Source organism: Pavona decussata, unplaced genomic scaffold, assembly GCF_977016875.1.
Source record: "Pavona decussata unplaced genomic scaffold, jaPavDecu1.1 SCAFFOLD_140, whole genome shotgun sequence".
NCBI lineage: Eukaryota > Metazoa > Cnidaria > Anthozoa > Scleractinia > Agariciidae > Pavona > Pavona decussata.
Genome location: NW_028145553.1, coordinates 1,290,001 through 1,305,969, shown reverse-complemented (window position 1 = coordinate 1,305,969; position 15,969 = coordinate 1,290,001). Strand labels below are relative to the sequence as shown.

Here is a 15,969-nt window from a genome sequence, read left to right as displayed (position 1 = left end):
GTATTTGCTTTTGACGGCGATACAATAATTTCAATTCAAATTGATATCGAAGGTTCCATGATCTTCATATTTACACTTGGTTCTTGAAGGAAGCACTCGTACAAGCACCATGCGGCTCGCGTTTCTTTTGGGGATTTGCTTAGCATTGATCTTTGTGGTCGAATGCTTGAAGGAAGAGGATTTCATCGAAGATGAACAAGCTGAAGAAGAATTCGAAAAGGAAGCACGCCATTATTGGTCAAACGTAAGCTCTTGCATTTTACCAGCATAGGATAGGATGCCATCTAACCCTGTCGAGTTCACCACTTGAGACTTTTAGCACGGTTAAATGATCATGTGTTTTGAAGTCTGAGGATGAAAGCCTAAGTGCAAAACACAGAACAGCGCGGTTCCTCTGGAAGAGGCTAAAATGTTTCCAATGATTCAAACAAAATCTCCTAGTAGTACAGAACTTGAGGTTCTCTTCGTTTGTTTGGCAAGTTAAGTGGTGGTTTTTAGTTTTCAAGTCTCCTAAATTAAATCTTGATCATTCAAATCAAAGATACGAAGCAGGGCTTTGAATTCCTGCATGTGGAATCGGTTTAATATGCTGCACTCTATACAGGGGGAGGTTATAATCTTCGAGTTTGTCGATATCATACAACTTGTGAAGTTAGTACTTTGCATGTGAACTTTGAACAGCTCCTGAGGTGATTTAATGTTTAGCATTTTACGGAATGAAATTGGGAATTTTTCAACAATTTTTTTTTATATTTTGGGCGTCATAGGAGGTGGAGGAATCAAATCAACGTTAAAGAACTTTACTCTACTCTACTGATGTGTTGCTTTCGAAGTTAAGGTTTAAAACTAAAAGAGCTTCCAGGCTATGTTATATTGGACCATTTCTACTGCATTTCACTTTGCAGTTTGAGTTTTTGCATTACTTTTAAATTTTCACATTAACAATTTCATTTCAAAATCATAATTTCTGTTTTAAGCTGGAAGGTTAGTGTTCCAGCTGTCAATTCTGATCCATTTTCAACGTAACATTCCTTCCAATAGTAAGCCCCCTCTCACCCCGAGAGTCATTCCCTCCGAAAATTAACCCTTGAAAACATTCTTTAAACGAGCTTAAACGCGGGGCTTATAAATTATATTACCGGATTGTCACGGTATAGAAAAGACGGTTATTAAGCCGAACACTTTTACCACCGCTCTCAAACTCAATAATCAGTTTCAAGAAGAAAAAATAAAAGAGATCACTACCAAGAACGAGGTTTGGATAAGTGATCTTAATTATCATCAGATTTGGTAAACTTTTGCTATGAATTTCTCTGAGAATTATTGATGGTTTGAGAAGCTATGTCAAACACCCGAAAGAGTGTTTCGTCCGATTCCGAAACACCTCGAAGATGTTTGAATAATCAGATAATCTCGGCTGCTCCTCGTTCTTCAACTCTCTTCTCGGTATTGGGAAATCAGATGAGACACTCCTACTCGTATTTGATATGGTAATTTATTTACATGCGCATGCCGCGCATATCACATAATCTCATAGCGGTTTACAGTTCTTCTGTGGGGTGAGATCAGGTATCAGCATGTAAAGGCCGCTACCACCCAACCCACGCATGAATGTGAAAGACATATGAAATCAGAGATAGAGATCAACCACCACACCAGGAACTGCGTCCCCTACTCTTTTCGAACAGTGTGTGGGTTCTTTACCGTCCAACAGATTATTTGAAACAATGGGATCTACTGTTTATGGTCCTTATCGATACTTATTTGTTCTGATATATCTCAGTGAGCAGTGACCTAACTGACGATATTTTTTCCAGTGCGATTCTGATAGTGATTGTGGAAGTGGAGAATGCTGTTTCAAGGTGTCGAAGTTCTATTCGAATTGCTACCGTTTGAGGTTTGAGGGCGAATCCTGCAGTTTCAGTTCCGTAAGTTAAAACCTGTCCGTTTTTTATTATATTGCCTCAGTAGAATTCAAGAGCGGTTTTCTGTTGAGTGTCGTCAAATCAAAACCAAAGTACCGGTAATTACTCTGACCAATCACAACAAATGAACACAGTGCATTGGACCAATAGAACTTCAAGAAAATACGTGTAACCTGCGCGAGGCGCGAGAAAAAGCGTGCGGGTAAATAGCGATTGGTTTAAGTTTTGCTTCTCATTGGTTTGGAAAGTGGCGCGAATTTTGTTAACCAAACGCGAAATTATTGGTGACACTCCACTGAAAACGTCTTTATTATTACACCCACAATGCTATCGTTTGGAGTATAACTTTCCGCTAAAAGAAGCCATGATGTTCCCTTGCATTGAACCTAACAAGCTTGGCTCACAGATTGAAAATTAATTTTAAAAAAAAGCACGTTAGCCTATAGTTTTCCTAGACTGTCAAGGTCCGCCTCCTAGGTTTTAAATGTCATTTGCTTTTTAAAAAGACACATTACGATTACGTGCTAATAGTATTATAAATTCAAATGAATAAATTGCAGCGCGTTAATTATTCGGTAAGACATTTCACCCTCACAATGCTCGTCTTCACCTTGTTATGTGCACTGCTGTGTTCATTTCAAGCATGACTCCACAACCGGCCCAGAATTATGTCTTTTATCCTTGCATTGTTGGCAAGAACGCAACTGACACTACAATTTATTTTTATTTGTCCATAGTTGTTGTGTTTCAAGCAGTGTCAGAAGGGACTGGAATGCCGACGAGCTCCAGGAAACCTGATAATCAAGCCTTACAAATGCGTCGTTCCCGCTCCTCCTCCTCCTCCCCCTCCTCCTCCCCCTCCTCCTCCTACTGAGGAACCGGGGTCAGGGGACGTCGGCGTCTAAACAGCACGTGGTCATGAATACGGCAGAGTAGTTTCACTTTGTTCCGTAGTAAAACAAAAAGCGGTTTAATAAACAGTGATAAATACATAATCGTGGTGATAAAATAAGGTTCTTATTGTTCTTGGTTATAGATACGTCACCTTTACTTTAACACAGGAGTGTAATTTTTAATAGCATGCTTCTGCTGAGACCATGTGTAAGTTATATTCACATAGCAAAAAGTTAGCACTGATATTATAATCGTACGTAAACAAACAAAGAGCGGGATGGAAGAGTTTTCAAATGAGTAATTAAAGACATTCGCACTTGCTTCGTTATTACAAAAAATAAAAATAATGACCCCACGATACTTGAGTTCCTCAATCAACTAGAACTGAAACGAAATATATTTTGTAACGTTTTGCTAATTACACTAAGTATGTTCATTATGTATGATTCGTGTTGATTGTAGAAGTATTTTAGGCGTGCTTGTAGGTATGATGAATCCCCGAGGGCTAGTTGGCTATTTAAGGTTTTGTAAGTTATGCAAGAGCCACTTAAAACATCTTTTTCAACCTTGCTTTAATTTTTTGGTTTACCCACCGCTGTATTTTCTTTGTGATGTAACGCTCGCTGCATCCTGGTATCAATAAACTAGATGCCCGCTCCTGATGCTGTGTTTTTGATTATTAAGATTAGTAACTAAATATTTTATAATCGTTTCAGGGTGATTAGAATATAAAACCAATCGCGATCTCAATTAATATGAATACCATATTTATTGGATTAACCGCCCTGGGCGCTTATTTAATTTTGCACCCATGTAAGCGGGCGCTTATTTTTTTCCCAACATTTGCAGCAAGCGAGGACATTTTTAGAGAATAGCAAACAAGGCATAACAAGTTTCAGAAAACAGAAAAAAAATGTCTCAGGGGACGTTTTCGGACATAATGATTTGATTGGAAGCTTTGAAAAGAATATTTGTATTTCGTCCAAAAATCGACGTTTTTCCAAGGTTTTTGGCCAAAAATGACCAAACTTTGAAGTCGGGATGTTTCACCAGTTTATGTCCCAAGGGATCTGGGCCTATCGTAAAACTGCCTTGGGAATCATTTTTAACTGTAAATAACGCCCTGACAAAGAATTTTATGTTTAAGTCTCATACTGACTTCATTTTTTGTGCGCTATTTCTTTGTCCCGGGTCGCTCGGGAGACCTAAAAAGTGTCTCAGGGGACGTTTACGAACGCACTGATTGGATTGGAAGCTTTTAAAAGAATATTTGCATTTCGTCCAAATATCGACTTTTTTCCAAGGGGTTAGACAATAGTTTTTGGCCAAAAATGACCAAATTTTGAAGTCGGGATGTTTCACTAGTTTACGTCCCAAGGGATCTGGGCCTATCGTAAAACTGCCTTGGGAATCATTTTTAACTGCAAATAACGCCCTGACAAAGAATTTGTTTAAGTCGAAGTCGCTGGGGACCGTCCAAATTTGTTCGTTAAATCGAGGGTTCGTTATATCGAAAACCTCGATATAACGAACTTGAGGGGAAACGACCAAAATGTTCGTTATATCGAGGTCATAGGTAATGATTGATGTTCAACACAGGTGACTTCTGTCACGCAATTCAATGCAATTCTCGTCACCCAGAAGTGCCGCGTTTTGAGATGCAATTCATGAAGCATGGTGGCTTTCAGTGGCACTTATTTTCACTTTTGAGCAGACGCGCAGCTTTTGTTTACAAAAAAAACGACACTTTCAGAGTGTTGATCTGTTCAGCGTTTATCTTCTGTCGCGTGTTGACATTGCAATTCGTTATATCGAGGTAGATTTTACGTTTGGGCTTCCGGATTATGTTCGTTATATCGAAGAATTCGTTATATCGAGGTTCGTTATATCGAGGTTCTATTCCATACATTTCACTGTAACTTTGGCCGGGACATAGAATATCGTTCGTTATATCGAGGACTTCGTTAAATAGAGGTTCGTTAAATCGAGGTTCCACTGTACTGACTTCATCTTTTGTGTGCTATTTCTTTGTCCCGGGTCGCTCGGGAGACCTAAAAAGTGTTTCAGGGGACGTTTACGAACGCACTGATTGGATTGGAAGCTTAAAGAATATTTGCATTTCGTCCAAATATCGACTTTTTTCCAAGGGGTTAGACAATAGTTTTTGGCCAAAAATGACCAAATTTTGAAGTCCGCATTTTTTTACTTGTTTATGCCCCTAAGGACCTCGAGGTGTCGTAAAACTCCCTTGGGAATCAATTTTAAGCGCACACAACGACCTGACAAAGAATTTTCTGTTTAACTCTCACCATGACTTCATCTTTTGGGGGCTATGTCTTTGTTCCTGGTCCCTTGGGAGACCTAAAACGTTTCTCAGGGGACGTTTTCGGACACACTGATTCGATTGGAAACTTTTAAAAGAAGATTAGGATTTCGTCCAAAAATCGACTTTTTTCCAAGGGAAGACCTTTTTGTACATGGTTTTTGGCAAAAACTGACCAAACTCTAAAGTCAGCGTTTTTTCTCTGCGTGTCGTAAAACTCCATTGGGAATCAATTGAATTTCAAATAACGAACTGACAAAGAATTTTCTGTTTAACTCTCACCCTGACTTCATCTTTTGTTGGCTATATCTTTTTCCTTGGTCCCTTGGGAACCTAAAAAGTGTCTCACGGGACGATTACGAACCCACTAATTTGATTGGCAGCTTTTAAGAGAATATTTGTATTTTGTCCAAAAATTGACTTTTTTCCAAGGGGTAAGTCCATGGTTTTTGGCCAGATATGACCTAATTTTGAAGTCGTTATTTTACACTTGTTTATGTCCCAGGGGATCTCGGCGAGTCGTAAAACTCCCTTGGGAACCTAAAAAGTTTCTCAGGGGACGTTTTCGGACACACTGATTCGATTGGAAGCTTTTAAAATAACATTAGTATTTCGTCCAAAAATCGACGTTCTTCGAAGGGGTAAGTCCATGATTTTTAGCCAAAAATAACCAAATTTTGTAGTCGGAATTTTTCACTTGTTTATGTCCCCAGCGATCAGTGCGTGTCGTAAAACTGCCTTTGGAAGCATTTTTAAGTGCAAATAACGCCCTGACAAAGAACTTTCTGTTTAACTCTCACCCTGACTTCATCTTTTGTGTGCTATGTCTTTATCCCTGGTCCCTTGGGAGGCCTAAAAAGTGTGTCATAGGACGTTCCCGGACACACTGATTAGATTGGAAGCTTTTTAAAGAAAATTTTTATCTCGTCCAAAAATCAACTTTTTTTCCAAGGAGTAAATCCATGGTTTTTGGTCAATTATGACCAAATGCTGAAGTCGGCATTTTTCACTTGTTTATGTCCCTAGGGATCTCGGCGTATCGTAAAACTCTCTTGTGAACCATTAAAATTTCTCAGGGGACCTTTTCGGACTTGATGATTCGATTGGAAGCTTAAGGTTTCAAAAAGGTATTTGTATGACGTCCAAAAATTGACTATTTCAAGGGGTAAGACCATGGTTTTTGGCCAAAACTGACGAAATTTTGAAGTAGGCATTTTTCACCTGTTTATATCCCTAGGGATCTCGGTATGTCGTGAAACTCCCTTGGGAATCATTTTAAGTGCAAATAACGCCCTGACAGCGAAATTCTGTTTAACACTCACCCTGACTTGATCTTTTGCTTGCTGTTTCTTTGTTCCTGGTTCCTATGGGAGGCCTAAAAAGTGTCTCATGATTGAAAGTGACTCATGATTCATCGTGGCTGGTAATTTCGGATGGGCCCAAATTCAGGCATCTGTCCACGTCATAGCACGTGACTACGAACGATGAACAAAAGAACTGAAATCGGGCCCATCCGAAATCACTACCAGGTGCATTTGGTAGACCACTCGACTCGCGTTGGTGGTTCTACTTTTTGCTGTGCTACACCGTGCTGACGAGAGCCAACCAGCTCGAAACAGCTGTCCACGGTTGCCGCATTCTGTTGATTCTCGGTTTGGTCTCTATCATATCACTGTTGTGTTAAGTTTTCTACGCAGTCCGATCAGCCTTGCAGAAATTTGAGTCCTAATTATAACAAAGCCTATCAGACCCCGGAAGAAAGTGATAAATTATAGGACGGGTCGCGGGCAGGTTTAGCCAGTTTCCACACGAGCAAGGTTTCCTTCCCGACACTTTTGACAACCTTAAATTGTTCGTGGGTGCAGGCTGAACAATTTTCGGCTAACTTCGTTTAATCCTTACTGCTGAGTTAAATTTGTCCGTGTAAACAAATGACGAGTTTTAGGCTTTCTTGACTAGTTTTCCTAAGTTTCTCGAACGCAGTCTACTACACACGAGCAAGTTTTACTTCACCACAAGATTTTATGAAAATTTTTATTTTATCTTAAGGTTAGGAGTGAAAGCGTTTATCGTCAAGTGTTGACGGTTGAAGGGTTGTTGACCTGGAGCAAGGGAATGTGCTAAATACTCTCGTCATGGGGTTGTTTTGTATGAAGTCCCTTCAATGTTCGACTCTTAAGGGGAGGGGTGGGGATAAAAGCCACAACTGACAATTTCATTTTGTGGGCGTGGCTCGACCGTACGACCCATGCACGCTTTCAAAACGTTTGGACACAACCTAACCACTTTGTTTTTGCCACAAAATTATAGCTACGATACTTTGTTTTCTTGAAAACTATTGAAAACTATTTATTTTATTAGCTTAGTATTGTATTTAGAGAAACTAACAACAATCACAGGCCAACAGGTGACAAAAATTCAAAAATGTGGCAAAACCGCAGAAACAAAAGGATAAGACATGCTGGACCTTTTACAGACCTGGGCTGAGTTGTTCAAAGCCCGATTAAGCTAATCCTGGGTTAACGTGAACTTTGATTCGAGCATATTTACTAATCCGTAAGGATTCATCCAAAAGATTTTTGTCCCTCAGTTTTGCCTTTAACTTTTCTTTACCATAAGATTAAAATGAGCCTTCAAAATTATCTTAAATGAACGAGTTGAAAACCTCGGTTAATTTTTAATCGTGGATTAGCGTTAATCGGCTTTCGGACAACTCGGTCCTGGATCAGTAACTGAAAATGCTTGAGATAAAAAATTATAGACGACAAGACGTATCCTTATGGAAGTAAAAAGCAAAAGACGAAAAAAAAAGTGGATGCATAAACTGAATAGTATATGCATAAAAAAATGTCCGATAGCTTGGCTTTTGGAAACAAACCTTCCTCGGGAGGCTACAAGATTAAAATAAAAAAGCCGGTCGCAAGCCATAGAGCCACTTGGTATAAATAGAAACGAATAGTAGCATTGATGACATATTACCCGTCTAATTGCAGATAAAAAAAATTATCTGTCGAGTTATTGACCTATTAGCAACTATCAGCTTCATTATGAATGCGAGGCTAAGTACAAAGTCTTTATTATGAAAATTGTGCAAACAAAACTAATTATTAAAACTGGATCATTGTATAACGCAATTCCAGAGATTTGATTGGCTTAGCGGCCATGGTATATGAGCCATTATACCATGCCCGAGGAATGGTGACCATTGAATTGTCTTCTGGTTGCTCTTTCAAAGCGAAATCAGCAAGATATAGCAACAATTCTTGATTGTTTTTAATAAAACAATTATTCCACTCGCGCTTGTTGGATATGAGATGATTATAGCCAACGCGGCGCGTATTTATCATCTTGTATCCAACACGCGCTCGTGGAATAATTGTTATTTATCACATGAAAAACTTTTGCACTTAGCCTCGCTTTCATAATGAGGTTCACAGCAACTCGGAAATGGCCTATTCTTTGAAAACTTTAGAAGTAGTTAGTGGTTATTATGGATCGCTCAGTTTTAAAATTATCCAGTATATGTGCGAACCTTGTTTCTCACTGCACGAGCCAAAACAATGTTTAGAATACTACAATACGTTGATCGCGCAGGATTATGAATCTCTCATTGTACGACGTATCCATTTCTTGAGCTTGAACACGTCAGCGTACACCCCATACCCATCCTGTCCGCAGCCGGCACCCCAACTGACCACGCCCAGCAGGTACCATTGTTGGTTTTTCTCACAGGCCAGTGGTCCTCCGATATCGCTTTGACATGCGCCGACTCCTCCTTTAGGGTAGCCTGCACAGCGCATGTGTTTCGTGACACGAAAACCCAGAGACTGCCAGTCCCTGTAGCTTCTCTTGCAAGGGATGCGTGACACAAGAGGAAGTTTGGCTTGTTTTAAGACCTGCAAAATGCAATGATGTGCTACTATTATGACAACGTACTTAAACCAGAAAAACCCTGTATGAAACAGATGGGAATTATCGTCCTAGATCTTGTACCTGAAGGAAAATAAAAGGGCAAGAATATTACTTTGCGTACTTTAACCCATTTTTAGACAGCATCTACTGATATCCGGGCACGCATAGCAATTTTACAATGACGAGTGACTGAAATTAAGCAACTAATGTGCACCAAAACATTGCATAGCTAAGAGTGCCGCTCACTGTATCCAATAGGAGGTTCAACGTTACGTCCTACGCAAACGGCTTTACGTAAAAAGCGTCCTTGTTAGCCTTACGCAAAATCACCTAAGACTTAAAGGGTAAGTATCATGGGGTTTTGGCATCTTTTGTAAAAAATGATGAAAAAAAGACCTTCAATCACCTGCCAAATAATTCTAGAATGATAAGAGGAAAGAAATCAACTCAATTCTTGAAAGGAACAACTCGTGATCTGTTCCAGCGCATTTTGGAAACAAAAATGCGAGAACTTGAAAAACATTAGCCTAACATTTTTCAAGTTTCAGTCCATTCCGACCTACTCTGTCTCTGGCCAGAGGCACTAATCGACAGTTTTATTGCACTGGGGTGATAATTTATAACAAACTTGGCAATTATTTCTTTGTTGCCGCTGACAGATAAACATTTTTGAGTTTTGAAATGACAGCAAATTTGCGTGATGCTTCCCCTTTAAATCCAAGTACTGTTAAGTTCCTTTTTGAGTTAATACCCAGCAAACAACATCCCTGAAAACTACTTGGAAATTGGCAAGAAAATTATGACCTTCCGTTTGTGTGTGCAAATCTCTCGTACAAGAACACTTTTTCAGAAATTCCCCTATTCTCCGGGATATCAGTATTGTATACCTTGGGAATTCTTTTAGCACTGTTTGCAGTTGTCCCCCATCCGGTCACAAAGCATTTTGTTCCAGGGTCAAAGTCCATCTCCGGGAGGCAGATTGGTGTCACGCGGTCGTTGTACTGTAGTGTCGTTTCCAACTTCAGTAATGCTATGTCGTAGTTATGGAGGCTACTTGCGTTGTACCGAGGATGTTTGAAGAGGCGTCCGATGGAAATCTCTTGCTCAAAGCCGTCTGTGGTATAGAGATGATGTTCACCTGACGAAAATACAATCAAGGGCATTGAATAAACTTTGTTTAACGAGGGTGACACTTAACAGTCTGATGACTGACAAACCTGTGGCCCTCGGTTTCGAGATTGAATTGGAATTTGAGAATGTTGGTTTTTGTGGAGGGAGGAAAACCGGAGAACCCGGGAAAAGCCCTCGGAGCAGGGAAGAGAACCAACAACAAACTCAACCCACATATGACGTCAAGTCCGGGAATCGAAACCGGGCCACATTGGTGGGAGGCAAGTGCTCTCACCACTGCGCCATCCCTGCTCTCCTGCTCCTCTTTGGGCAAAGATGCTTTGAGTTGACGTTTTTACACTAACTTACATGCACGTCTCCTGACAAAACTAAAATTTTGGCTTTAATAAGCCATTTTGCACTTCTTTTCAATAACAGATTAAATGGCGTTTTTAAGCTAGGGATATGTTACGTTACGATAATCATCACAATCATTATTACTCAATCAGAAACAAACCCAAACCAGTCATTATTTCGCTTAACGTGTTTTCTCGCGTTTTGCACCGAGTGCATGTTTTAATGTCCTTTAGTCATATTACACGCTTAATCCTGGGCAACCGTTAATGCCCGTTCGGCGTTCCGCTTATACTAATCTACATAGTGCAAAACGTGAGAATATATATTGTGAATACATAATGTTCCCGCCACTCCACGCGTCCAGGCCCTCCACGCCATCACATCTCTCCCCCATTTGCGGATAAAGTTCAAGGGTGCATTAGTCTATGTGGTGCAAAATACAACAAAATAAACGAATAAATATTGTTATTCACAGACAAAGTTTTTGTATCTAGTGTCCTTTGTAGACGTTATTTTCCTCCTGGGCCTGTCACGGGCTGCATGTCTTTGCTCACGGTCACTATCATGGTCTGATCGAGAATAGGCTCTGGGCTGCTGTTGTCCATGCTGAGGTTCGCGTATTCTATCCGTTGGCACCGCGTTTTCACCGCGGTCTGTACCGGGCTGCTCCGAACCTGCTCTATCCACGGTAACGGCGTCCGGCTCAAATGCGTCTTCACTGTCGGAGTCGTCACACTGAACCGATTCTCTACACCCGTTCTTAAGCAGCTTCCAATCCGCGTAGTTCCTGGTACGAATTTTCACATCGTTCTTGGCTGTGATCATGCTTCCCTTGACACCAATAACCACCATCGGGTCCGAGTCATACAGGGGCGTTAAGCTGTGTTTCCGTTCTTGTTTGCACAATACCGTATCTCCGACTTTGATTTTCATCACAGCTGTGTGTCTTCTCTTATCCGCGTACTGCTTCATTTTCAGTTTCCGTTTTTTGTCGTTGTGGCGGATCCGGATGTTTAGGTTGTCGCTTGACCTCTGGGAATTTTCCCCGTAGTTCCCTTCCGAACATGAGTTTGTTCGGGCTGACTCCGGTGGTCGCATGTTCAGTTGCTCTGTATGCTCTGACTCCCCTGCGCACTTCATCCCTCACCGGTTTGCCTTCCAATGCAGCGATCCGTGCAGTCTTCTTTATTCTCTGCATAAACCTTTCGACGTCGCCGTTGGCTTCTGCCCACCCTGGTGTGACTTTCCGGTGCTTGAACCCTTCTTCTTGTGAGAATTCTTCAAATTTATGGCTGTTGAAAGGTGGACCGTTATCCGATTTGATCTCCTCTGGTACTCCATATGTGTCAAACACCCTCTTGAACACCGGGATGGTTGCCTTTTCACTAGTGGATCCCACGAATTCGACCACTGGGTATCTGGAATATTGGCAGTAGAATACGAGGGCGAGGTCTCCATTAGCCATAGGCCCGCAAAAATCCACGCTGACCTTATCCCACGGTCCCCCAGGTAGTTCAGTCATCTTCAGTGGCTCGCGATGTGTTTGGGGTGTGTTAGATTGGCAGGCGATGCAAGTGGACACAAACATGTCACATTGGGAGTCCATTCCCGGAAACCATACATGTGCTCTCAGGAGCTGTTTTGTCCGTACAAGCCCTTGATGCCCCTCATGTGCTATCTCTACCATCCTCTGTCTAAGTTTTGCCGGTACGACAATCCTATCCCCTCTCAAGACCATCCCGTCTACTATGGTGAGTTCATGGAAAACGTGTCTGTATCCCTGTATGCTTGAAACCTTTGTGTCTATCCAGCCTTGGTTGATACACTTCTTCAATTCAACTAGTGTCGGGTCTTCATCAGTAGCTTCCTTCACTTGGTCTCTGGTGACAGCTTTGGGCGTGTTGCACGTCACAACGTAATTTACATAATGGCGTACCTCCTTAGTCGTTCTCATTTCGAACTTGGAACACTCGAGGAGTGACACAGGGTGCCGTGAAGTGTAGTCAGATATGTTTTCCTTTCCCGGGCGGTACTCGACCACGAAGTCATAGTCCATCATACGGTTGACGATCCTTTGGACACGGATCGAGGTCGTGTGGGTGGGTTTGTTGAACACACTTTCCAGAGGTTTGTGGTCTGTCACCATCTTAAAGGGTCTCCCGTACAGGAACAGATGAAATTTCTTGCAACCGAAATCACCGGCCAAAGCTTCTAACTCGATCTGGCTGTACCGTTTCTCCGGGTCTGTGAGGCTCCGACTAGCATACTGCACGACTCGCCAACACTGCTCCCCCGGTTTTCTCTGCGTGAGGGTTGCGGCCAGCCCCACAGGGCATCCATCGATGTGGAGCTCGTGTTCCGCCTGGGGATCAAAGTATGCTTGGACCGTATCGCTACTAAGCATGTCCTTGAGTTCCTCGAATGCTTCAGAGTGTTCTTGCTTCCACTCGAATCTTCCCGTAACTAGTTCACCGAGTTTGCAGGCAGCCCTCTGATACCGGCTGGCTTCCATGAATCGTGAGCTATATCTGACTGTGCAGAGGAACGAGTTAAGTTCCGTGGCATTTCTAGGGCGTTCCGCCGACTTAATGGCTTTCACCTTGCACGGATCTGGCGATACTCCATCTTTCGAGAACATCAAGCCATAGTAAACCACGCGATCTTTGTTAAATTCACATTTCGCTTTGTTGAATGTCACATTCTTTTCGCGACTCTTCTCAAGGAGCGCTTTCAGGTTTGCATCGTGTTCTTTTGTGTCACGCCCATGTACAATGATGTCATCACTAATGTTAAAGACTCCATTTAGGTCGTGAGTCAATTCCTCCCTGATCGTCTCTTGAAATATCTCTGCTGCTGATCTTGTACCATAGTTCAGCCTCTTATATCTGTACAAGCCAATGTGAGTCGAAAATGTCGTAATGTTCCTCGAGCTCAAATCAAGCTCCAGTTGGTGGTATCCCTTGCTCATACCCAGGTGCGAAAACACAGTTGATCCGCTAAGTTCATTGACCACGTCGTCTATCGTTCGTGGGGTGCTGGGTGTGTCTGCGGGGTATTGCTTGATTTGCCACGCGCATGTCCACGTTCAGGCGTATTTGGCTCTGATCCTTCTTGGGGGTAACCACAGGTGGTGACACCCATCCCGTTGGCTCGCTGACCTTTTCAATGATGTCTTGGTCAATGAGATGTTGTATTTCATCTTCCATCTTTTCACGTACGCTGAACGGTTGTCGGCGTGGTGGCTGTGCGACCGGCTTAAAGTCGGGGTCTACATTCAAATCGACCAGAATTCCCTTTAGCTTTCCAATTCCTTGGAACCGGTCCTTGAATTCCTCTAAGATTTCTTTCACATTGTCAGTTTCTTCAGATTGATTGCTTTCCTTTGCAATAGCATTGGTGACCCGAATCATTCCAAGGTCTCTTCCGTCTATGTAACTAAGCAACGGTGCGGTCTGGGTATCTCCTTTTATTAGCTGCCACGTGACCACTTTCATTTTCGTCTTAGATTCCGTAAGCGCTTCAAAACAACCCAGCACCGGTAGCGTGTTTGCCTCTGAAGCAGCCCCGTACGGCTTTATTTGGCATCTTGATTTTCTGATCTTTACTTTTTTGTCCAGGCCGAATTTCTTGAACGTTGACTCATCCATAGCGTTGACCGTAGCACCGCTGTCAGGTAGTACCGTGACGCCAACGCCACGAATTAGCACTTTCTTTAGGGGCCTATTGTCCGATGGTCCCATAGGGTTTACCTCTTGCAGAATGCACGTGGACCCTTCGTCACTGCTGTCAGACGACGTGTCAGATCTTTGCTCGCCTGCTTGCCCTAGGTCCCTTGTGGCCTTAACTTCTTGCTTGCTTTTACACCATTTCGCAAAATGGTTTCTTCTCCCGCATCGTGTACACTGCTTTCCAAAAGCCGGGCATTTTCTTGGTCCACCTTGGTGCGGCCAATGTTTCCCGCAGTTAAAGCACGATTTTTCCTTACTTCTGTCCGCTGTGATTTTATCGACTTCTTGCTTGACGGTAACATCATTTGGCGCTTGACTCTCTACTTTCGTAGCGTGTTGATCGGCGCTTTCGAGGCCTCTGGCGTATTTAAGAGCTTCGACTAACGTTAGCTGGTCTTGTAACAACTTTCTCCTCACCCTCTTCGATTTACCGTTCTCTATCATATCTCAGTATCTAACCAGCCTGCCGGAAAATCACAGTGTTCACCTTCTGCTGTGAGCTTAGAGATGAACGAATCCCAGGTTTCGTCTTTGCCTTGTTTGATGCAACGAAATTTGTGAATATTGAACAGCTGGTTTTGCGATTCTTTGAACTTGTTTAGTAGCGCGTTGATGGCTCCGTCCAGATCCGTTCCTGTGTCACCAAGCTGTTCAAATATATCGAGAGTGCTTTCACCAATCGAATCTAAGAGTAACGACCGTTGTTGTGCCTTGTCTGTGATGTTGTAGGCTTTCAAGTGGTTGTCTTTGAATCGTTTGGCATATTTTACAAAACGAGCGTAGACGTTTTCAGGGTCTTTCCGAACATCGAATTCGGGAAATTGCTTGTATCCAATGTTGACGGCCATTCCACTTTTATCCTCGTCGCCAATTTAATGTCCTTTAGTCATATTACACGCTTAATCCTGGGCAACCGTTAATGCCCGTTCGGCGTTCCGCTTATACTAATCTACATAGTGCAAAACGTGAGAATATATATTGTGAATACATAATGTTCCCGCCACTCCACGCGTCCAGGCCCTCCACGCCATCACACATCTTGTGCTGCGCTTTGCACTTGTTGAGTATTTGGCTTGCTTTTCATATTTTTGCTTCGGTCCCGATTGACCGATTGCGCGGTTTGTATCGCATGTAAGAAACAGCTTCCTATTTCTTCACAGAACTCAAACTTCCAAAAAAACACCCTACCACAATGAATAAGTGAACACATGGATAAAACTCTGCTTTAAAAGTTGAATAACGAAAATAACCCAAATGGATTTTTTGGTTGTAGATAAAGATTCTAACCTGCAACAATATTGAAATCTTTATGACTTTGACCATCAAAGCAGTGGGCCGCTGTTAAGATCCACCGCTGACCAATAATAGACCCTCCGCATGAATGGCCCTTGAATCGGTGTTTTAGGGACACTTGCCAAGGCCAAGCTCCGGGTCTTGTCATCGTGCCCCATACTGTCTGGTGTGCCTTCGTTCCACAACCAGCATTTTCTAAAGGAAAATTTATGTTGTTGTTGTTATACATTCCGAATCTCAAGGTGCAGTGTAGCATTTCGTTTGTGTCAGTTCTTTTATGGGCGTTCTAGATAAATCCTTAGCTACAGCCATTATAATAAACGTTTTAAATAGTACTTCCCAATGTTCCTGTTCATTATGATTTTCAAGTTCAATCTAATTAGCAATTTTGCGTCTACAGATGAATGACCGTTTAAGTGAATGCTAT

At 42.2% G+C, this 15,969-nt stretch overlaps 2 protein-coding genes across 2 annotated transcripts in view; one reads left to right on the top strand and one right to left on the bottom strand.

Annotated features, from left to right (window-relative positions):
- Positions 1 to 53: 53 nt before the first annotated feature.
- Positions 54 to 3,481, top strand: LOC146466884 (uncharacterized). The gene is made up of 3 exons (XM_085126649.1): positions 54 to 244; positions 1,818 to 1,928; positions 2,663 to 3,481. Exons 1-3 carry the CDS (start codon positions 110 to 112, stop codon positions 2,828 to 2,830), a joined length of 414 nt encoding a protein of 137 aa, XP_084982775.1. The 5' UTR covers positions 54 to 109; the 3' UTR covers positions 2,831 to 3,481.
- Positions 3,482 to 7,408: 3,927 nt separating this feature from the next.
- Positions 7,409 to 15,969, bottom strand: part of LOC146466883 (chymotrypsinogen A-like) — a 15,546-nt gene continuing 6,985 nt past the window's right edge. Inside the window, exons 3-5 of the mRNA XM_085126689.1 lie at positions 15,537 to 15,737; positions 9,942 to 10,192; positions 7,409 to 9,038 (exon numbers count right to left, since the gene is read on the bottom strand). Coding sequence (XP_084982815.1) covers positions 8,739 to 9,038; positions 9,942 to 10,192; positions 15,537 to 15,737 — 752 coding nt within the window. The 3' untranslated portion in view covers positions 7,409 to 8,738. The remainder of the gene's footprint in view (positions 9,039 to 9,941; positions 10,193 to 15,536; positions 15,738 to 15,969) is intronic.

What these genes read in the sequence shown, in the direction of transcription:
- LOC146466884 (XM_085126649.1), top strand. Translation starts at nt 110, where the DNA reads ATGCGGCTCGCGTTTCTTTTGGGGATTTGCTTAGCATTGATCTTTGTG. An exon ending in CACGCCATTATTGGTCAAAC is followed by an intron (nt 245 to 1,817) that starts GTAAGCTCTTGC and finishes TATTTTTTCCAG; the next exon opens with TGCGATTCTGATAGTGATTG. An exon ending in AATCCTGCAGTTTCAGTTCC is followed by an intron (nt 1,929 to 2,662) that starts GTAAGTTAAAAC and finishes ATTTGTCCATAG; the next exon opens with TTGTTGTGTTTCAAGCAGTG.